Genomic DNA, 23478 nt, shown 5'->3' with positions numbered 1-23478 from the left:
TAGATACAGACACGCGGACGACACGTGCACCAATGAAAAGAACCCATCGCCATCACCAGGCATGCATGTCTTAATAATTTTCTTATGTGATTGGTGCCTTTGACATTAATCACACAGTAGTATCAGAGAGAGTCAGTTTCGCCAAGAAAATGTGGCAGCACATTTCCTTCCACGATGTACTGTCACCGAACGGTTCGGTGACAGTGCATAATGGCGGCATGTAAAACATTGGTGGCGCCTAGGCGGCTGTGAGGCTTGCAGTGCTCAAGTTTTCATTCGCCACCTTTTCAAAAATCCGACCAGAGACATATATTGATGTATAATGCCGAAAAAAAAAAAAAAAAAAAGGCGATCAGCTGCCCTCCCCTCCCCCCTGCTTCGCACCGAATGTCAAAACTGCCACCTGGTGGTGCTTGATTACCGAGACACGCAATCACGCAAACAACGTTTTGGGCGCTGCCTCCGTCAGCCTGTGGAAAGCTTTACAAGCCATCCAAGATGGCTGCTCGTCTTTTGTCCAAGTTTGCGAAGTTCAGAGCACAAGAGGAATTCGTTTATGTGCGATTGAAAGTGGGTGAAGACGTTTTTCCTGCTCACCGTAATGTTCTCGCTGCGGAAAGCGATTATTTCTACGCCATGTTTACTGGTGGAATAAAGGGATCCAACCAGGAAGTCATTGAACTCAAAGATAGAAACATTTCTGGATACGCTTTGAGGATAATATTGGACTCCATTTATCGCGGGCAACTCTTAATGACTAAAACGAAAGACGTGTTCGAGATTCTCACTACCGCTAACCACCTTCAAGTCTCGAGCATTGTTCACCAGTGTTGTGATGTATTGGACAGGGAACTCGTTCAGCGACTTGATGTCCAAACGTATCGTCAGCTGTCTACATTTGCTGATGTACACGGCCTGAAAAACTTACAAGAAGCTACAGAACGCAAGATGGCATCGATGTACAAGGATATCTGTGAAAGTGAAGAATTCTTGGCGTACATTGACGCAGATCAGTTGCTTAAGCTTCTCAGTCGAGATGACCTCAGCGCTCCTACGGAGAACTTCGTCTTTAAATCGGTGATGCAGTGGATCAAATACAAGAAGGAAGAGAGGATGGCAGTGGCGGTTAAAGTTCATCGGAGCGGTTCGCCTGGGGCTGGTGGACATCAAGGAATTACTTGCAGAACTGAGCACTGAGGAGATGCAAAGAGTACCAGAAATTCAAGCACTTGTTTCCCAAGCTCTATTACACAGCCATATACCTTCCCACAGCTCCACGTTTGCAGTAGAGAAAGCCAAGCCACGTTTAACGCGTCCGGTAAGAATAGAGATTTAAAATACACGATGCGTTATAGTCGTCTGGCATTCATATGCCTTGTTTTTTTAGCAGTATTCGAGCTATGTTTGTCATGTGTTATTGCACTGAGTTATTACACCGCAAACTTTACTCTGGATATATTCTCGCTATTTAGTTCTTTTTAACCAGTCATATACATTTGCTTACTGTCAGTTTCCTAGCGATAGTCTTTGGTGAGAGCAAATGTACATGTAGTTTGATAATTAATATAATAACTCTGCACTGTTAGCAAACAAATGTAATTTTTTCGCTGGTGTATAAAACTGTTCTTGAAGCGTTCATTGCTCATTATCACCACACTGTTAGTGGTGATGGTTACTTTGCGGACACCGCGTCTTAGGTTGCGTTCGATTGACCGTATTCCGGAATAAAAATAAGCGAAATAGCTGGTAGATTTCTCTTTTTAAGTAAATTTGGGAAGATATTTCTGCAAACTTTCGCTGACGCACGATAATGTAAGAGCGATTTTTTACTCCAGCAACTCCAAAAACCTGTCATGAGGAATTTCTAGTAATCATTGTATGTATTGCTATTCTGGAACAGGGTCAATTGAACGCACCCTTAGTTTTTTCGTATTTATTAATTTTCTTTTTAATCCGCTTGCCGCATCTGTGCTCTTTATTTCAGATTCTTGCTGCTGTTTTGCCTGTGCACGAGTGGTATTTAAAAGGTGGTGATGTATATACTACCCAGATAAAGCATTTTGATTTTGAAGCAAAGACTTGGCAACCCCTTCCATCCATGGCAAGCTTAAAATTAGATAATAACCGAAATTTCCTTTGTGCAGAGTACGCCGGGAATTACTTGTACGTAGCTGCAAAAACACCCACTAATGTCGGTGTCATTTATCGTTACCATATAGCCAATAACGTGTGGGAGACACTCCCACGATTTGAGAGTTCCAAGAGTCACGACCAGGAAATAAACTGTTTGTGTTCTGTCAATGAATACGTTTATGCAATCAGTGACACTGATCCGCCTCAGAGATACAGTTCGACTCAGAACAAATGGCAAAGTGGCTCTACATTACCTTTCTTGAAGAACAAAAGTAGGGGTCAGGATAAGTTAAGTAATGTATCCGCAATAGTAATGAAAGCTAAAATCTATGTACTTCATGGTTATCAAAGAGTGGAAGAGAGAGCGTGGAAACATAAATCAGCTGTGTTTCATTGTTTTGATCCGCAAAAGAATGAATGGGAACAAAAGGCATCGACCTCCTCCCCTCACTTTAGATCCAGTCTGTTTGTGGATAACAATAAACTTTATGTGGCTAGAGGGCAAGTTTCTTCCCAGTATGGTGACCCTGCACCCGTAGAAGTTTACAGTGAGGAAAATGACAACTGGGCTGTTGTTGACCAAACGTACATTCCCCCAAATAACCTCGGAGCAGTGGAATTGGAGGGAAAGGTTTATTTCATTATCAACAAATTTCCATTTGACAGTGGTATTAGAATCCCACCGGGGGAGGTGTATCACATTTCATCACACGACTGGGAAAGTAAAGTAATTAGTGGAATAGCTAATGCTGTCTTGTGTTATATGCCAGTAAAGAAAGAAGCCCTGGAAAACAAGGCAACTAATGAGAAAAAAGCCTCTGTAAAGGAAGAGACGGAAAAAGGGATAGAATTTCGGTGAAGTGTCAAGTAGAATTACCTAAGCATTCTCAGTATTTCCGTATACTAGTAGGTGCCAGTAAGATTTTAAAACGAACTTTGCAACTGATAGGCCCTGGATTTCAACTCAGCAAGTCCTGAATCTCCAATGTACCATTAAAGGCTGTACATATGGCTTAGAATCTTAATTATGTCCAGTTTAAGTGTTAAGATCATGTTTAATAGCCCTGCAAGGCTGACACTAAACAGCTAGGGTTTTATTTTCTTCGGTTTCTTGTCATAAAGGGATGAGATTACTTAAAGACCATGAGGATTAATTAACATTACGGTAAAATAGAGGACATTTATAACTGAACTTTTAAGTTTAAAAACCCATTCAGTTCCCAAAAATGTTATAAACCAGAATTTAAATTGGCTGTAAATCGCTGATTCGAGGATTAGACCCCATTTACTCTTTAATCATTGCGGTAAGATTGCATTCAATGAGTGATGTGTACGTACGTTAGCTAAGCATCGGCATCTATAAAAATTGCCTGTTTCTAGTAAATATTAGTTTGTTTTCCACTAAATCGAGTTCAACGTGTTTTGTAACAACGTTTTCAATAAACTCTACTAGAGAATTGTTTGACTGGTATGATTCCTTTGTCTGCATTAATTAACCCGACTAACCTATCTTCGCATCTCAGCAATTTTGCTTATGCTTCACACCGGCTGCTCTTCACTTCGATTTACTTTAGACACTTTAGGATGAGCTATAGAATACTCAGGGGCAATCAACAGTTCATTTTGGTGGATATCTAATGAGAGGGCCTTTATCGGCTCGGAAATTTGAATTAAATCGCTCTGATATGATCGGCAGTTTTCGTCGGCAAAATGCATGTTTATAATATCGTAACGTGCACTGGAAAACTAATTCATTTCGTTTTCGAATGGCGTGAATATTTCGTTAAAATGTGAAAAAGGGTCAGCTAGCTAGCATTTTCATAAGACAAGCAACAGCTAGAAAATCCTCGGATTCTAGAAATAAAATTTTTATTCCCTGAAACTTTCTGCAACTTTAACTTTCAGCTGAAGCTCCCGAACAGATCAATCTGTATTAGCTGATACAACTATGACTTTAAAAGCGCATAAATCGTTCAAGGAACACCTGAGGAGACAGCATTTTAAGTACTTGTTTATTTCGTTGGGTCAGCCCCTGATTAATGGCAAGCCTCGATTAATGTGGAGATCTGGCTTGGAATGAATTACTCACGAACAAATTCACAATGAAATAATCTAGAATTTTATTTTATCCTGGGAAGAACTTAACCAGCCCTTGAGGCAAACGGAGACTCAATACCAAACTGTTCAGTGCGCATACCCCACAATAAATTTCACATCGTTACAAAACTTTATGTTCTTGCGTGATGTTAAATCTTGGTGTCACGCAAAAAGTGTTTCTAAAGGAAAGGAAAGTCTGCGTATGCTGACCTTAAATTTCGGAGAGATTTGCGAAGAGGGTCGCACAGGGTGGGAGGGGGGGGGGGTCTCTGGCACGGTTCACGGGCTGAAACAACAACGAATCACGAATCAAGGATATCAAAATTTCATTTTCCCGAATCACGAATATCAGTAAGTAAAACACTCTTTTATCTTGTTCTTATGCAAAGAAAAGTGGCCTGGGAGTGTCTGAAAATACAGCAAAATGGTTAAAAAGAAAAAAAAAAGACTGCAACTAGCAAATTACAGACCCTTTATTATTCTTGACAGACGACTCTAACCAATCGTCCACTACGTACACTGGAAATCATCGCTTCCATTTTGACGACGAAAACATGTTTACCAGTACCAAATAGATACAGACACGCGGACAACACGTGCACCAATGAAAAGAACCCATCGCCATCACCAGGCATGCATGTCTGAAGAATTGTTTTATGTGATTGGTGCCTCTGACATTAATCACACAGTGGTATCAGAAAGAGTCAGTTTCCTTCCATGATAACCAAAGCTTATATTGTTGTTCGGTGACAATGCATCATGGCTGGCCATTGGCCACTTTTTCAAAAATCCGGCCATAGATAATAATATTAATAATAATAATAATAATAATAATAATAATAATAATAATAATAATAACAATAATAATAACAATAATAATAATAATAATAATAATAATAATTTATATAGCGCAAACCTCTATATGGATATACTCAGTTGCGCTTCACAATATTGTTAAAATTAGATGTATAAAAAAAACCGATCAGTTGCCCTCCCCTCCCTCCCCCCCCCCCTGCTTCTCACCGAATGTCAAAAATATCACCTGACTGCACCTGACGGATGCTTGATCACAGAGACACGCGATCACGCAAACAAATATTTGGGCGCTGTCTCGATCACCCTGCTGAAAACTTCACAAGCCATCCAAGATGGCTTCTCGTCTTTTGTCCAAGTTTGCGAAGTTCAGAGAACATGAAGAATTCGTTGACGTGCGATTGAAAGTGGGTGAAGACGTGTTTCTAGCGCACCGTAATATTCTCGCTGCGGAAAGCGATTATTTCTACGCCATGTTCACTGGTGGAATGAAGGAATCGAACCAGGAAGTCATCGAACTCAAAGATGAAAACATTTCTGGAGACGCTTTGAGGATAATATTGGACTCCATTTATCGTGGGGAACTCTTAATGACTGAAACGAAAGACGTGTTCGAAATTCTCACCACCGCTAACCACCTTCAAGTCTCAAGCATTGTTCAACAGTGTTGCGATGTATTGGACAAGGAACTTGTTCAGCGTCGACTTGATGTCCAAATGTATCGTCAGCTTTCTACATTTGCTGATGTACACGGTCTGAAAAACCTACAATAAGCTACGGAAGGCAAGATGGCCTCGATGTACAAGGACGTCTGTGAAAGTGAAGAATTCTTGTCGTACATTGACGCAGATCAGCTGCTGAAGCTTCTCAGTCGAGATGACCTCAATGCTCCTACAGAGAGCTTCGTCTTCAAATCAGTGATGCAGTGGATCAAATACAAGAAGGAAGAGAGGATGGCAGTGGCGGCCAAAGTTATCGGAGCGGTTCGCCTGGGGCTGGTGGACATCAAGGAAGTGATAAGAGAGCTAAGTGCAGAGGAGATGCAAGAAGTGCCCGAGATTCAAGCACTCGTTTCGCAAGCACTACTGCATACCCAGATCCCTTCCCTCAACTCAAAGTTTGCCGTAGAGAAAACAAAGCCACGCTCAATGAGCCCGGTAAGAATAGAGATCTAACCTAAGCCTTGTGTGATGCATTCTGCTATTTATATTTGTGTGCCTTACAGGTAATAGGATCAGTTCAGACATGTAATTTATGAGGACAACGTCAGTCTCAGAATCCCCTGAATATAAGCCTCATTCAGTTTGCATTTAGCCTTGGGCATTCAACGATTCTTTTGATAAATATCTGTTTGGATGGTATGAAATCACTTCAGAATTAAAGACCGAATTGTGGACAAGAGCTAGCGTTTTCTGAAACAAAGCAGCTAGAATCATGTTTCACATTCGTCACAACTCAAAAAGCAACAAAAAAGCTAGCAAATTGAGGGGATAAGGATCTATTTCCTAAAGTAATTTTATGCGGGCTTAAAAATTCAATTAAAGAATCTGGACTGATCAAATGTTGTATCTAACGTACACAAACTGATGCCTTTCAAATGCCCGTAAAGGATCCTAGGAAACGGAAAACCGGACATCTGAAGAACCTCAAATATTCTCGTTGTGTGCCGGCCGATTTACATCATCCTGCCGCAAACTTTTGGTCATTCTCAGGTCACACCGAATACATGCAATGTAAACAATATATTATCAATTTCGAATCGTTAGCCGATAAATGAAAATTGTTCAAGCTGCGAAGCCAAGCTTGGCGGTGATAAGCTCAACAATCAGAGCCTTAAACTCCCGTCTACTGTTCACTCAGCGAAATGCAATCAAATCGTTAGTAAAGATTTTGTATGGAAAAATAATGAAAATTTTTCCCACTTAAGCCTACAATAAATAATTAAGATAAAGGACGCCAGCTCTGTTGGGCACTTTAAACGAAACATCAGGCAGGTATCTGACTTAGCGGATTCCCACATGGCTTTCTAGTAGTACAGTTGTAAGCAGTTTTGTAAACGTATATAAAATTATTATATATATTCAGCTAAACTGATGATCAGTTCTCCTTGTTTAAATAAAGCTCACATTACATCAGAGAAAGGTTACTCTTGCGGGCTTTGTTGAGTTGTTGCTGTTGTTGTTTTTTTGTTTTTGTTTTGTTTTTTTCGCTTCTTTGAGCTCCCAAGGCCGATTTAAGCGATTTTAATCACCATTTAGTTGGTCATGATCATCTAAAGTATTACTGCTAACCGTAAGTTAGATCGATGACTTTGACCAACCGCTTGGAAGAAAATTCCAAAGAACGACAATGGTCAAAAGCACAGAGAAAAAATAAAAACACATGTCATATACACCCAACAAGCTTTGTCAGCCAAACAATCATTATGGGAAATTGCTTGTTATTTTTCGATCAATTTGAGCTCTAACTCTTACATTCCACTTCGGTAACCTGTGGTTAGAGTTAAGTGGATTACTGTCTTTTAAGTAACCTTGTTTGGTTCTAGTCTGTTTGATATTCGTAAGACTTTCGTAACTGATCCTTTGCCGGTATTCTTGACGTTTTTAGTGAGCTACTTCCGTGTAATTTTCTTGTCTCATTTTCAATGTTTCATATTTCAGGTTCTTGTTGCTATTTTCCCAAAACAACAAGATGACAAGTCAACTGCTACTCAGACGAGGTATTTTGACTTTGAAAGAAAAACGTGGGAACCCCTACCGTCCATGGCAAGCTTAACCTTAGGTTCTCAGGAACTCCTACCGTCCGTTTCTGAAGACTTCCTACCGTTCAGGAAAACTTTCAAATTTCTTTGTGCAGAGTATGTTGGAAATTACTTGTATGTAGCTGTGGAAAACCAGTTTTTCAATTCCAGTGTCATTTACCGTTACCATGTTGTTAATAACACGTGGGAGACACTCCCACGTTTTCAGAGCGCAAGAATGGGCCGTGACCACGTGATTAACTGTTTGTGCTCTGTCAATGAATATATATATGCAATCAGTGACACTGATCCACCCCAGAGGTACAGTTTGGCACAGAACCAATGGCAGAGTGGTTCAAAATTACCTTTGTTTAAGAAAAGTAACAACCGACATAAGTTATGTAATATAGCAGCAGTCGTTATGAAATCTAAAATCTATGTACTTCATGGGTGTTGTATAGAGGAAAGGCAAGGGTTGACAGCTCAAACAGCTGTGTTTCATTGTTTTGATCCAGAAAAGAATGAATGGAAACAAAAGGCATCAACCTCCTCCCCTCATTTTGGGTCCACTCTCTTTGTGGATAACAACAAACTGTATGTTGCTGGTGGGAAGATTTCTTGTTGCCAGAGCGACGATCTTTCAGATATTTTGGCAGATAAAGTTATTCCAAATGAATATGGGGACCCTGCACAAGTAGAAGTTTATGATGAGAAAAACAACCAGTGGTTTGTTATTAAACAATCACATGTTCCCCCAAACAACCTTGAGGCAGTGGAAGTGGAGGGAAAGGTTTATTTCATTATCAACAAATTACCAGTTGACAGTGGTATTAGAATCCCACCGGGGGAGGTGTATCACATTTCATTAGACGAGTGGGAAACGAAGGGAATTGCCGAAATAGGTAATAATGCTGCCTTGTGTTATCTTCCAGTAAAGAAAGAAAGCTTGGAAAACAAGGTAACTAACGAGAAAAAAGCCTCTTTAAAGGGAAAGGCGAAAAAAGGGACAAAGGAGACTTAGTTTTCGGTTGAGAAAAGTTTATTCAGTAGATGCTCTAAATTGCATTACGAAAAACAGGTGTCAGCATGTCCTTGTATGTTGTATGAGTGTTTTACAATACCAAATTTATTTGTAACTGGGTTGAGTAACGTTAACTTTCTTAGTTTCTGAGTTTTTGATGACCCTTATTGGAGAACGCTGTTGAAAACGGTTATCAGGTTGAGATCTGCTAGTCAGCAGAATAAACTGCGTATTTCATCGTTAAGTATTTAAAGGCGTTGTAACACTAGCAAGCATGTTACACTATGCAACAGTTCGTATAACTTGATTAGGAGACAACTGAATGCAACACAAATCGCCTAGTGTAATAACGCCTTATACATGCATTATAATATAGCAGAGCAAGGCATGACAAATGTAAAGGTTTTATTTTCTTGTCAAACACAGAGACCGGTAGTTTTAAAAGCCAATCTGAGTGTTACAAGCTGGGATTGAAATATAAACTATAGACTTGGTTTCTTTGATTTTAAAGTGCTTTTCGCTTTAAAACGTCACAGTTAAGTTTGAGATTGGTTAGATTTTAGTCCGTTAGAACGGCATAACGGGATTTGAAATTGATCAGTCCTGCTTTAACCAACGGGGCTCTTTCAAAGGAAAAGACTGTATTTCATTCCATGGACACTGCTTATACATGTAGTTTAGCAGAGCATTGTAAATATTTCGCTACTTTATTATGTCATTTAATCCAGTTTCAGAAGCTAATTTGTTTCGTAAGAACGTTGAAAATAAACTGAACTAAGTTAATGCTATTGCTTAGTTGACTTCTTCATGGGTAGATTAACTCGATGCGCGGATCATCCTTATACCAAAGGAGCCGAATTTCTTTTTCCTTGACCGCGCCCCCATCGTGAGTTTCAAAGGATTGGAGGGTGGCACATCCTTTTTTGATTTGGGTTACTTTGTCTTTCTGTAATGAGTTCTTTACTTAAATCACCAAAAATAGGACGTAAAATTAATGCCTGAAAACTATTTCGGCCGGAACAAAACGGTTAAACCACAACCATTTTACTGTCCGAACAAATTCGATGATGTAAAAAATTTAAGTAAATGTTCAAATTACTGAAGTTTATAACATTTTAGTATATACTCGGCTACACAAGGGAATAGTGCTTTTTTGCGCGCGCTGATTGGCTAGCTCGGAGGTGATTAGCTAAGTGCTATTCCCCTCCGAGCAGCCGAACAGAAACAAGATGGCTTCCCTTTTCGCTACGGTCACTTTTTGAGAAAATTATTTCGATAAACGAGGCGGCAAACGTTTGGTTTGACGCATTACATGGTAAGTTGTTTAATCTTTCAAACCTTATATTCTAAGGCGAAAAATAAAAATACAATGCATTGTTTACGAAAACTGTCGACACCATAATTACAATGTAAACAATGAAACATCCAATGTGTTAATTGCAGCATGGTTTGAACAACAGGACAAATTTCACACTGCAATCAAAGAAAAGACACGTAGCAACTAAACAAGTGCCGTCCAGAAGTTTTATTTGTCAGCAAGAAAGCGAGAAAAATCTTTCTGCAATAAGAAATCGCTTACCGCGCGGCGCGCGAGATTTTAAAATTTCCCACCATTTGTCGGTATATTGCCGCTTCGCGGCTCGGTAAATATCCGTCACTGTATTCACCTCCACTTTGGTGAATAATTGTTGTCAAGGGTTGATGTTTACAGTAAGACGCTCACCACTAGTGTCATCTAATAAGCAACACCATTTCTACTGACGTTAAATATGAGTTCTCTTTAGACCATATGAGTGACTGGAGTATCCTCCTCCCCCTCACCCCTCCCTCCCCGCGCAATTTTTTTACACCCACTTCAACATGGCGGATATTATAAATCACACTTCGCTACTTTTTTAATTTAGAAGAAGAGATGACCCCAAGAAGAGTCGAACCCGGGTCGTCGGATTCCCTAGCTAGACTACCAACGGCTGCCTGCCAGATTTTAGGCTAGATATCCTTACCTCCAATATAACCGCAAGCTACCAAAGCTAGATTAGGTCAACTAAAGAGATTTTTAGGCTAACCAGTGTGCTATTTAGATTAGCCAAAGTCCTATGTAGGCAGTAACCGGAGCGTTATTTTGTTAGTTACCAGTCTGCCACGGAAAGTATCCCCAATCTCGAAGTGGGGGTAAAAAAAATCCCCTGCACCCGTAGAAGTTTATAGTGAGGAAAACAACAAGTGGTTTGTTGTTGACCAAACCCACATTCCCCCAAACAAACTCGGGGCAGTGGAAGTGGAAGGAAAGGTTTATTTCATTATCAACAAATTTCCAGTTGACAGTGGTATTAGAATTCTACCGGAGGAGGTGTATCACATTTCATTACACGAGTGGAAAACGACGGGAATTGCCGAAATAAGTCATGATGCTGCCTTGTGTTATCTGCCAGTAAAGAGAGAAAGCTTGGAAAACAAGTCTTCCAGTGAGAAAAAAGAAGCCTCTTTTTAAAGGGAAAAGTGGGGCGACAAAAAAGGACAGAATTTCGGTAAAGTACCAAGAGAAATTACATTAACGTTCTTAGTATGCTTGGTGATATACCAACTGGGCTTGAAAAGTGAATTGGAAGTCCTAAATTCCAAATATACCTATATGGCGTAGAATCTTTTTTATGAAAAGTTAATTACATAGCACTGTAAGACTGGCTAAAAAGGGTTTTAGACCGTTTTATTTTCTTTAGTTTGTTATTCAAAAGAGGGAGAGAGATTAGTTAAATTCTCGTAGGATTAATTAAGGTAAAAATAGACTAAGAGGACATTTATAATTCAACTATTAAGTTTAAAAACCGATTTAGTTCACAGGAATGTTTAAAAGCAAAATTTAAATTGGATCTAAATCGTTGATTTGTGGATTGGACCCCATTTATTCTTTAATCATTGTAAGATAGGACTGCATTTATTGGACAGAGTGAGTATTGTAGTTAGCTAGCGTTGGCTTTTATAAATATTACCTTTTTGTAATAAACGTTAGTTTGTTTTCCACTAAATCGAGTTCAACAAGTTTTGTAACAACGTTTAAATTAAACTGAACTAAAGAATTGTTGTTGCCGAGTGCAATTCCTTTGTTTGTGTTAATTAACCCGATTAAACTATCTGCGTATCTCGTAATTTTGTTTTTGCTGCTTTACACCCCTTTCCACTTTAATTATTACCTTGGGTATTCTGAACTTTGTTGCACATGGTGTTATACTTCAATTACTGTATAATTTCTTTGAAATTGTGGCAGGAGAGTTTCCATCTTTCATTTTCTTTGTTTTATCGGCTTGCCGTTTGCTGCCGGCTGCGATAACATGTTTTGTTTTTTTGACAGCATTTTCCCATATCTATCACTGAATCAAACATGTTCGCCCATTCTGAAATTAGAATGGGAAAGCAAGCTCTCACGAACTCAATTCCAAGAAAAGATAGCGATAATTGGTTTTGAGTTCAAATAGAAGAAAGATCCTCACAGTTACTACACAACTCAAGCAGTTGCGAAAAGAAAGCCTGAAAAAATTCAGGCTTGAACTGACGAGATTCGAACCCATGACCTCTGCGATGCCGATGCATTGCTCTACCAACTAAGCTATCAAGCCAACTGGGAGCTTTTGTATACTCTAGTCCCCCAACACAGGCAAAGATCCTTGCATATAAGACAACATCACAAACTCTCGCTTCCACATCAGTACCTCTCACCCTTGTTCTCATATACCCCTACTTCCCACATCGATACCCCTCCCAAAGTAATACCACTGCACTGCTCTTGCAGAACACACTTGCTCTCCTACATAATAAAAAAGCTCCTCTACTCCCTGCAACCTCACCCCTGACTTCCAAGCCAACACGTTCCTGTACCTACCCCTAAGCTTGGAAAACAAGGCAACTAATGAGAAAAAAAGCCTCTGGAGAGGGAGAGGCGAAAAAAGGGACAGAATTTCGGTAAAGTGAAATAAACCGTATTCGTATTCTCGGTATTGAACTGGAACTAGCTTGCACACGAGGCTTATGCGGGGAAATCTTTTCACATGCAAATAGTTTCTAATATTTTCCTCCGCATGGGCCTCCATTGCAAGCTCGATCCAGTTCAATACCGAAAATACGAATACCGTCTATTGCCCTGCATGGCTGACGCTAAACAGGGTTTTATTTTCTTCGGTTTCTTGTCATTAAGGGATGAGATTAGTTAAACACCGTTAGGATTAATTAAGATTAAGGTAAAAATAGAGTACACTTATAACTAAACTTTTAAGTTTTAAAACCCATTTAGTTCCCAGATATGCTTTAAAGCAGAATTTAAATTGGCTCTAAATCGCTGATTCGTGGATTTGACCCCATTTACTCTTTAATCATTAAGTAAGATTGCATTCAATGAGTGATGTGTACGTAGTTAGCTAAGCGTCCGCATTTATAAATATTGCGTGTTTGAAGTAAATATTAGTGGTTTTTTTTCCCCACTAAATCGAGTTCAACATGTTTCGTGACAACGTTTTAAATAAACTGAACTAACGAATTGTTACTGGCACTGATGATTCCTTTGTCTGCACTAGTTAACCCGACTAACCTATCTGCGTATCTCAGCAATTTTGCCTTCGCCTTACACCCTTCTATTCACTTCGATTAACTTTAGGATGAACTATAGAATACTCTGGGGTACTCTATCAACTGTTCATTTCGGTGGATATTTGTTCAGAGGGCATTAAACGGCTTGCAAATTTTAATTTAGTCACACTGATAATGCATGTTAATAATACCGTAACGTACACTGGAAAACTAATTCATTTCGTTTTCAAATGGGGCAAATATTTCATTAAAATGTGAAAAAGGGTCAGCTAGCATTTACATAAAATAAACAACAGTAAGAAAATCCTGGGATTCTGGAAATTCCCTGAAACTTTCTGCAACTTTAACATTCAGCCAAAGCTCCCGAACGGCTCAATCTGTATTAGCTGATACAATTGTGACTTTAAAAGCGCATCAATCGTCTCAATCGATCAAGGAACACCCGAGAAGACAGCATTTTAAGTACTTGTTCATCTCGTTGGGTCAGCCCCTGATTAATGGCAACCCTCGATTAATGTGGAGATCTGGCTTGGAATGAATGACTCACGAAACAGATTTACATTGAAGTAATCTAGACTTTTATTTTATCCTGGGAAGAACTTAACCAGGCCTTGAGGCAAACGGAGACTCAATACCAAATTCTTCCGGTGCGCATACGCCACAATAAAATTCACATCGATATCGTTAAAAAACATGATTTTCTTTGCGTGATGTTAAATCTTGGTGTCACGCAACAAGTGTTTCTAAAGGACGGTTCACGGTTCACAGGCCGAAAAAACAACGAATCACGGATATCACAATTTCATTTCCCCGAATAAAAGAAAAGTGGCCTAGGAGTGTCTAAAAATACAGAAAAATGGAGAAAATTATAAGAAAGACTGCAAATAGCATATTACAGACCTTTTATAATTCTTGACAGACGACTCTAACCAATCGTCCACAATGTAAACTGGAAATCATTGCTTGCATTTTGACGAGGAAATCATATTTACCAGTACCAAATCGATACAAACAAACGACACGTGCACCAATAAAAAGCACCCAGCGCCATCACCAGGGACGCATGGCTGAAGATTTCTTTTATGTAATTGGTGCCTCTGACATTAATTACACAGTGCTATCAGAGAGAGTCAGTTTCTCCAAGAAAATGTGGCAGTACATTCCCTTCCATGATAACCAATTCTTATATTGTTGTTCGGTAACAGTGCATCATGGCGGCATGTAAACCATTGGTGGCGCCTAGGCAGAGAGAGGTGCCAGCTGCGAGGCTTGCAGTGCTCAAGTTTTCATTCGTCACCTTTTCAAAAATCCGATCACAGATATATATTGATGTATAATGCTAAAAAAAAATCGATCAGCTGCCCTCCCCTCCCCCCTGCTTCTCACCGAATGTCAAAAATATCACCTGGTGGTGCTTGATTACAGAGTCTCGCGATCACGCAAACAAATTTTTGGACGCTGCCTTCATCAGCCTGCTGAAAGCTTTACAAGCCATCCAAGATGGCAGCTCGTCTTTTGTCCAAGTTTGCGAAGTTCAGAGAACAAGAAGAATTCATTGACGTGCGATTGAAAGTGGGTGAAGACGTGTTTCTAGCCTCCCACGCAGACGTTCTTAGGGGCTCGTCACGCGTTCCTGCCCCACGAACGCGTGACGAACCCCTAAGAACGTCTGCGTGGGAGGCTAACGTGTTTCCAGCTCACCGTAATGTTCTCGCTGCGGAAAGCGATTATTTTTACGCCATGTTTACTGGTGGAATGAAGGAATCCAATCAGGAAGTCATCGAACTTAAAGATGAAAACATTTCTGGAGACGCTTTGAGGATAATATTGGACTCCATTTATCGTGGGGAACTCTTAATGACTGAAACGAAAGACGTGTTTGAAATTCTCATTACCGCTAACCACCTCCAAGTCTCAAGCATTGTTCAACGGTGTTGCGATGTATTTGACAAGGAACTTGTTCAGCGTCGACTTGATGTCCAAACATATCGTCGGCTTGCTACATTTGCCAATGTACACGGTCTGAAAAACCTACAAGAAGCTACGGAACGCAAGATGGCCTCGATGTACAAGGACGTTTGTGAAACTGAAGAATTCTTGGCGTACATTGACGCAGATCAGTTGCTGAAGCTTCTCAGTCGAGATGACCTCAGTGCTCCTTCAGAGAGCTTCATCTTCAAATCAGTGATGCAGTGGATTAAATACAAGAAAGAACAGAGGATGGAAGTGGCAGCCAAAGTTATCGGCGTGGTTCGCCTGGGGCTGGTGGACATCAAGGAAGTGATAAGAGAGCTAAGTGCAGAGGAGATGCAAGAAGTACCCGAGATTCAAGCACTTGTTTCGCAAGCACTACTGCATACCCAGATTCCTTCCCTCAGCTCAAAGTTTGCCGTAGAGAAAACAAAGCCACGCTCAATGCGCCCGGTAAGAATACTGAATAGCGCTAACATAAGCCTTGTGTGATGCATTCTGCTATTTACATTTGTGTGCCTTACAGGTAATTAGGATCAGTTCAGATACTTTATGATTTAACACTGAGTTAACGATTCTACACGGACAACTTATCTCTGAATCCCCTGAAAATAAGCCTCATTCAGTTTGCATTTAGCCTTGGGCATTCAACGATTCTTTCGATAAATATCTGTTTGGATGGTATGAAATCACTTCAGAATTCAAGACTGAATTGTGAACAAAAGCTAGCGTTTTCTGAAACAAAGCAGCTAGGATCATGTTTCACATTCGTCACAACTCAAAGAGCATCAAAAAAGCTAGCAAATTCAGGGGATAAGATTAAGGATCTATTTCCTAAATTAATTTTATGTGGGCTTAAAAATTCAATTAAAGAATCTGGACTGAACAAAGGTTGTATCTAACGTACACAAATATGCCTTTCAAATGCCCGTAAAGGATCTTACAAAACGAAAAACCGGACATCTGAAGTACCTCAAATATTCTCGTTGGGTGCCGGCCGCTTTATCCAGCCGCAAACGTTTGCCCATTCTCAAGTCACACCGAATACATACAATGTATAAAAATTCATTATAAATTTTGAATCGTTAGCCGATAAATGAAAACTGTTCAAGCCGCAAAGTCAAGCGTGCGTAAGCTCATACAATCAGAGCTTTGAACTCCAGTCTGTTGTTTACTGAGCAAAATGCAATCAAAGTGTAAGTAAAGATTTTGTATATGGAAAAATAATAAAAAATTTTCCCCTCATAACCCTACAATAATTAAAAAAAGGACGCCAGCTCTGTTGGGCACTTTAAACGAAACATCAGGCAGGTATCTGAATTAGCGGATTGTAAGTTGTAAGCATTTTTTTAAACGTGTATAATATAATTTTTAGCTAAACTGATGATTCTCCGTGTTTAAATAAAGTTTACATTACATCAGAGTGAGATTACCTTGTTGGTACGTTTTCTTGAGTTTTTTTTTTTTTTTTTTTTATCGCATCTTTGAGCTCCCGAGGCCGATTTGAGCGATTTTAATCAACATTTGGTTGGCCATGATCATCTAAAGTACTACTGCTAACCGTAAAGTTAGATCGATGACTTTGACCAACCGCTTGGAAGAAAATTCCAAAGAACGACAATGGCAAAGGCACAGAGAAAAAATAAAAACAGATGTAATATACATCCAAGAAGCTTTGGAAAGGCTTTCGTAACTGATCCTTTGCCGGTATTCTTGTCGTTTTTAGTGAGCTACTCCCGTGTAATTTTCTTGTCTCATTTTCGGTGCTTTCTTATTTCAGGTTCTTGTTGCTATTTTCCCAAAACAAGAAGGTGACAAGTCAACTGCTACTCAGACGAGGTATTTTGACTTTGAAACAAAAACGTGGACACCCCTACCGTCCATGGCAAGCTTAATCTTAGGTTCTAAGGGAACTTTTGAATTTCTTTGTGTGGAGTATGTCGGAAATTACTTGTATGTAGCTGCAAGAAGCTGGTTCCCTTTTGGCAGTGGCATATGCATTTACCGTTACCATGTTGATAATAACACCTGGGAGACACTCCCACGTTTTCAGAGCTCATCAATGGGCTATGGCCAAATGATAAACTGTTTGTGTTATGTTAATGAACATATATATGCAATCACGCGCTCTCAATAATCACACAACGAAAGGTTTGGGAAACAAGTTTATTGAGTCAGATTCGACTGCTGTACACTGGGTAGCGAATGACGTCGTAGCTGAATCAATAGACTCCCGTGGGAGGGAGGGTTGGGTTGACGTGCTTGCCCTATGAAAACGAGCTTATGACTGACCGATCAACGAAGCTCGCGTTACGATAAGCTTACTGACGTCATATGATACGCACTTAATTAGCAAAAATCACTAGACGTAATTTATGCTCAATCACGCGCTCTCAATAATCACACAACGAAAGGTTTGGGCAACAAGTTTATTGAGTCAGATTCGACTGCTGTACACTGGGTAGCGAATGACGTCGTAGCTGAATCAATAGACTCCCGCCAAAAGGCCCAAACCGAAGTTGGGTGGTATTGAAGGGGCGTGATTGTAAATAGAATGTGATAGCAAAAATAGCTAAATATGTATAGGTAAAAAATGAGAGACTATAGGTTAAGGGCGAGACAAACGCAGAACATTGGCAGCCATAGTCTTGACTGCAAGGTGCTTTTGAGCAGGAGTCATCTCAAGATACACGAGATAGGCGTCGCTTTGCCAATCACCTTGCCGCTGTATAAGCGGGGCGGGAACGTTGCATTTAAAAGCAAAACTAGCACCGCCGCGCCTAAAGCTGTGAGGAGAATAGTGGGCCGGGACTAAACCGAGTGCACTAATGGTCTTGGAAAGAAAAGCGCAAAAATGGCGATACGTAAGAGGAAATAAGCGCTGAGGCGTGGGGGAAATGACCGAGAAAAGCGGCGCGTGAGACGGACCGGAGTTGAGCCGCAGATGATGCCGTAAAGCCGTGACGGGACAGAGAGGGGAACCAGGAATGCGAGGCAAGGGGATTGACAAAGAACGCTGGTGATATTGAATAGTCTTAGAAGCCCGAATATGCAGCGTGGCACCTTGGGAGGTGAAGGCTAAATCAGATCGCAAGGGAACTTTGGAAGAAATGCAATTCGGCGCATCAGGAACTAAATTAGATTTACGTAAAAAGGTAAAAAACGCGACGAGAAATAGCGCCCACATCGCGGCATGTAGAGGCGTGAGGCGTTGAAGCAAGAGCTCCGGCGTAATGGGATGTTTGCGAGTAGGAGCCACGCCGAGGTATCGCTTGGCGCCTCGAAGAACTAACTGAAAACGATAATGTGAGTCCCAGACCTTACCAAAACCTAAAAGCTGGTTAAAGTGCTTAAGGCTGCTAAGATGGTTAATGATTGTGCCATAAGCTCGCCCAGAGAGGGTAAGATAAGCGACGTAGCGTATAAGAAAGGGAATTTGAATAGGGAAGGGAGGGCAAGAAACCGAACGGCAAAACTTAGTATAAACGCTAACGTGAGACTTCATATTCCGATGAGTAGAATCGGCAAAGGCAAGATCAAGAAGACGCTGGGCAAAAGCATCGAGTGTAGGGATGCTGATGAAGGACCCTGAAACGAAGGAGAAAAGAAGAAAAAAGAAAAAATATATATATATATAGAAATAAACCTATAGAGAGATATAAGCCATAAATGTACATGAAAGTGACGGAAAAAAGCGATATATAGATATACAGATAATGTCAGTCAACATCAAAATAGATAAAGTCGCCGGGATCTGGTGGAAAACGTAACTGATTCCGAGCTGTGTTGTGAGCTGTGCAAACTGCGCTTGATACGAGGGAATATGCCAACGACTCAAAGCGTCCGCTAACGAGTTATGTTCGCCTGGAAGGTGACGAGCACGCAGTTCGAAGTCATGGAACGCTGAAAGAAACCACAATTGTCTCAAACAGCGTTGCATGAAAGGATCCTTAGTGGAGCCTGAGTTGATGACAGTAACAGCAGCCTCGTTGTCGCACGAGATGAGAAATCGCTGATGTTGCAACATAGGAGCCCAGAACTTCACAGCAACAATGATAGTGAAGAGTTCCAAAGCGGAGATATGAGTCGCAGCGGAACAGACAAAATGCGAGAAGGCAAACGTGAGGCATTGACTGAGGCATGTCGCGCCGCCACGAACCATACAAGCATCGGTGGTGAAACGCAAATTATCAAAGAGCCACTCCGCGGGCTTGATAACAGAAACACCGTTAAATAGGGGAAGAAATGTTTTCCACCACGACAGATCCTGACGCATTTCTTAGGTGACTGGTTGATGTTTTGCATGTGGAGGAAAACTGCGCAAAGCGTTTAAAAGGCGCGAGAGAAAAATCCGGCTGGCGTGAACGCAAGCAGTCACAAAAGAAAGTTTTCCGAGTAAGGACTGCAAATCTTTGATGGTGAATTGCTCGCGTGACAGCCACGGATGTAATTCGTCAGATAATTTGCGAAGCCGCGCATCTGGTACTCGTAAAGTTAAATTCTCTGAGTTGACGAGAATACCCAAGCAAACCATCTCAGTCGCTGGCGGTGAGTCCTTTTCGGGCGAAGAGGCTAAGCCGAGGGAATCAAAGAGAACTCCAAGGGCGGCAAACGCGGTATGAGCCGGTGCCGGAATTTCTGCGCCATAAAAATCGTCGAGGTAAACGTCAGCAGAGAAGTTGGATTGTGTGAAAATGTAAATGACGGCCTTTGTCGTGCGTTGACATATCATTGCAAAAGATCTCAAGCCAAAAGGGCAACGAGTGTCAAAATACAGATGATTGTCAAAGTTAAAACCTAACAAATGATAGTCTTTGGGGTCAATTGGCAGTTGACGATAAGCGCGTTGAAGATCTTTCTTGTAAAGATAACAACCCCGCCCTTTGCCCTTTTCCGGGAAGACGAAGTTTAAAGAGAGAATCAAGATATGTGGTCGAGGGAATGCCACTGTTTACAGAAGAAAATGGTGGATAGCTGAGATCCATGACCACTCGGCGTTTAGAAGAACCGCGCAATTGCATCAAAGGACAATTCGGTCTCGATGTAATGTCGTACATGATCCGCGAAAGCCAACGCTGAGGAAAGATTACGAAGTATGGAATGTGGCAACTGAGTGGAGCAATAGTTGATCGGCCAACCATACTTTAAAAATTCCACGACGATCTTATCGTCATAATCGCACAAAAGATGTTCCCATCTGTCAACGTTTAACGTGGTTTTAACGGGAATTTTAGCCCCAAATGCGTTAGGTTGGTCTGACCGTGAAGCCAGTATATGACGGATGACTGCGGATATTTTAGCACCATGAGCCGTAGGGTTAGTAGAGTCAAAAGTGAAAGGTTCCATACACGAAGAGGTGTCCTGTAACTCAATATCCTTTGTTAAGTCCGAAGTCCGATCGAGGGTAGAAGAGGGTGGCGCTGAGAGGCGTTGTCAAAAGGTTGACGGAATGGGATTTCTTCTCTTCGCACAATGAAGCATAGGATGGTCCTGAGTGCAAACACGACACTTGTGTTGAGCGGGATATGTATCTTTGTCCTTGTCACAAGGGCAAGAACCTGTATAGTTCCACTGCCGACAACCCCGGTTGTCTTGATTCCCGTCCGGTTTTGCGCGCGTTGTGGGAGTGGACGAGGACGTCGCGCGAGAGGTGGGTGCAGGACGTAAATGCGAGTGTTTGAAAAACGTGTTCGCTCGATCGCGAATTTCTGCGGCATCGGACCATTCCAGGCGAAACAACTCGACTTGTTTAGCAATGTGAGCGTGGAAAGACCGAACGCTGGTCCAAGTATAGCTGATTCCTTTAATCATAAGGAGCTCTAAGTGGCGGAGCATGAATTTTATCGCCTCGGGATCATACGTTTTGATCATTGCAAGATACCCGGCGACGAACTCTGCGAGATCAAGCTTTTCATACTCTACGTTGGTAGACATACCTGGGCAAAACTCGTGCGGCCAGTCGACGTGGCGTTTTTTGCGTGTCATTGGAGGGGATGCTGATGTCCCTTGGCCTTTGGCAGCGCCTGAGGGTGGCGGCGGAGGAGACTGTGCCTGTTTGAAGCGAAGAAGTTCCAACTCCACTGCCAGTTTATCACGCTCAGCCTGGACGAGGGAAATCTTCTGGGCCAAATGGTTTGGCTCGGTAAGGATCTGGTCGACTGCTAACATCTGTTGTTGTTGGGGACTTAAAGCGTGGACCGTATTTAAAGGTGTGTCCCCCTTGTGACTTTCTTCTGTTTTCAGCTGTTGGTCAGTAGCCGACGGAAAATGGACGGGTGGCAGACCAAAGTCGTATACAAAGGCATCTTCGTCGCGGGTTGATTTTGTTTTGCGTGTGGATCGCTTTTTAGCGCCAGAGGGATCTGCGTGAGCCATGATGCGGGCGAATTGACGTGCTTGCCCTATGAAAACGAGCTTATGACTGACCGATCAACGAAGCTCGCGTTACGATAAGCTTACTGACGTCATATGATACGCACTTAATTAGCAAAAATCACTAGACGTAATTTATGCTCAATCAGTAACACTTATCCACCCCAGAGGTACAGTTTGGCTCAGAACCAATGGCAGAGTGGTTCAAAATTGCCTTTTTTGGAGAAAAGTAACAACCTAGTATGTAATGTAGCAGCAGTCGTAATGAAATCTAAAATATATGTACTTCATGGGTGTTACAGCTTCGATGAGCTAAAGATGACAGCTCAAACAGCTGTGTTTCATTGTTTTGATCCAGAAAAGAATGAATGGAAACAAAAGGCATCAACCTCCTCCCCTCACTTTTGATCCACTCTCTTTGTGGATAACAACAAACTTTATGTCGCTGGTGGGAGGATTTCTTGTTGCCGGAACGACGATAGTAGGGCAGGTGAAATTATTCCAGATGAACGTGGGGACTCTGCACCAGTAGAAGTTTATGAAGGGAAAAACAACAAGTGGTTTGCTGTCAGACAATCACATGTACCCCCAAACTACCTGGAGGCAGTGGAAGTGGGGGGAAAGATTTATTTTATAATCAACAAATTTCCAGTTGACAGTGGTATTAGAGTCCCACCGGGGGAGGTGTATCACATTTCATTACACGAGTGGGAAAGTAAGAGAATTAGAGAAATAAGTAACGGTGTTTTGTGTTATATGCCAGTAAAGAAAGAAAGCTTGGAAAACAAGGCAACTAAGGAGAAAAAAGCCTCCGTAAAGGGAGAGGCGAAAAAAGGGACAAAGGAGATTTAGCTATCGGTTGAGGAAAGTTTATTCAGTAGACGCGCTAAAGTGGATTACGAAAAACAGATGTCAGCATGTCCTTGTATGTTGCATGAGAGTTTTACAATACCAAAATTATTTGTAAATGGGTTGACTCACGTTAACTTTCTTAGTCTCTGAGTTTTTGATGACCCTTATTGGAAAACGCTGTTGAAAACTAAAAACGCTCTGCTAGTCAGCAGAATAAACTGCGTATTACATGGCATGGTTAAGTATTTAAAGGCGTTGTAACACTAGCAAGCATGTTGCACAACGCAACAGTTCGAATAACTTGATTGCGAGACAACTGGATGCAAGACAAATTGCCTAGTGTAATAACGCCTTATTCACTGTATCATAATATAGCAGAGCAAGGCATGACAAAAGTGAAGGTTTTATTTTCTTGTCAAACACAGAAACCGTTTGTTTTAAAAGCCAATCTGAGTGTTACAAGCTGGGATTAAAATATAAACTATAGACTTGGTTTCTTTGATTTTAAAGTGCTTTTCGCTTTAAAACGTCACAGTTAAGTTTGAGATTGGTCAGATTAAGTCCGTTAGAACGGCATAACGGGATTTGAAATTGATCAGTGCTGCTTTAATCAACCGGGTTCTTTCAAAGGAAAAGACTGTATTTCATTCCATGGACACTGCTTATACATGTAGTTTAGCAGAGCATTGTAAATATTGCGTTACTTTGTTATCTCATTTAATCCAGTTTCAGAAGCTAATTTGTTTCGTAAGAACGTTGAAAATAAACTGACCCAAGTTAATGCTATTGCTTGACTTCTTCATGGGTAGATTAATTCGATGCGCGGATCATTCTTATAACAAAGGAGCCGAATTTTTTCCCTGACTGCGCCCCCATCGTGAGTTTCAAAGGATTGGAGGGT

The 23478-nt window shown here is 41.1% G+C and overlaps 4 protein-coding genes and 2 pseudogenes across 5 annotated transcripts; 4 read left to right on the top strand and 2 right to left on the bottom strand.

Annotated features, from left to right (window-relative positions):
- Positions 1-121: 121 nt before the first annotated feature.
- Positions 122-23363, top strand: LOC146468068 (kelch-like protein 28; annotated as a pseudogene). Its single transcript, XR_014867593.1, has 3 exons — positions 122-1318; positions 1985-2425; positions 21969-23363. The product of XR_014867593.1 is annotated as a kelch-like protein 28 (transcript).
- Positions 5347-9592, top strand: LOC146468072 (kelch-like protein 6). The gene is made up of 2 exons (XM_085125044.1): positions 5347-6200; positions 7704-9592. Exons 1-2 carry the CDS (start codon positions 5832-5834, stop codon positions 8802-8804), a joined length of 1470 nt encoding a protein of 489 aa, XP_084981170.1. The 5' UTR covers positions 5347-5831; the 3' UTR covers positions 8805-9592.
- On the top strand, positions 5379-5816 carry LOC146468073 (actin-binding protein IPP-like). The gene has a single exon (XM_085125048.1). The coding sequence runs from the start codon at positions 5379-5381 to the stop codon at positions 5814-5816; it is 438 nt and encodes a 145-aa protein (XP_084981174.1).
- Positions 15096-17498, top strand: LOC146468071 (kelch-like protein 20). Its single transcript, XM_085125045.1, has 2 exons — positions 15096-15806; positions 17134-17498. Exons 1-2 carry the CDS (start codon positions 15123-15125, stop codon positions 17488-17490), a joined length of 1041 nt encoding a protein of 346 aa, XP_084981171.1. The 5' UTR covers positions 15096-15122; the 3' UTR covers positions 17491-17498.
- On the bottom strand, positions 17928-18860 carry LOC146468070 (uncharacterized). The gene has a single exon (XM_085125046.1). It carries the CDS (start codon positions 18856-18858, stop codon positions 17962-17964), a length of 897 nt encoding a protein of 298 aa, XP_084981172.1. The 5' UTR covers positions 18859-18860; the 3' UTR covers positions 17928-17961.
- Positions 19000-20699, bottom strand: LOC146468069 (uncharacterized; annotated as a pseudogene).
- Positions 23364-23478: the final 115 nt, after the last annotated feature.

The sequence above is a fragment of the Pavona decussata genome, unplaced genomic scaffold (assembly GCF_977016875.1).
Source record: "Pavona decussata unplaced genomic scaffold, jaPavDecu1.1 SCAFFOLD_133, whole genome shotgun sequence".
In the NCBI taxonomy this organism is placed as follows: Eukaryota; Metazoa; Cnidaria; class Anthozoa; order Scleractinia; family Agariciidae; genus Pavona; species Pavona decussata.
This window is presented reverse-complemented; position numbering and strand designations above follow the sequence as displayed.

Bases quoted from the DNA above. Each gene is read 5' to 3' on its own strand.
- LOC146468071 (XM_085125045.1), top strand. From the start codon at position 15,123: ATGTTTACTGGTGGAATGAAGGAATCCAATCAGGAAGTCATCGAACTT. The intron at 15,807-17,133 runs GTAAGAATACTG...TTCTTATTTCAG, and splicing joins AGCCACGCTCAATGCGCCCG to GTTCTTGTTGCTATTTTCCC.
- LOC146468072 (XM_085125044.1), top strand. From the start codon at position 5,832: ATGGCCTCGATGTACAAGGACGTCTGTGAAAGTGAAGAATTCTTGTCG. The intron at 6,201-7,703 runs GTAAGAATAGAG...TTCATATTTCAG, and splicing joins AGCCACGCTCAATGAGCCCG to GTTCTTGTTGCTATTTTCCC.
- LOC146468070 (XM_085125046.1), bottom strand. From the start codon at position 18,858: ATGAAGTCTCACGTTAGCGTTTATACTAAGTTTTGCCGTTCGGTTTCT.
- LOC146468073 (XM_085125048.1), top strand. From the start codon at position 5,379: ATGGCTTCTCGTCTTTTGTCCAAGTTTGCGAAGTTCAGAGAACATGAA.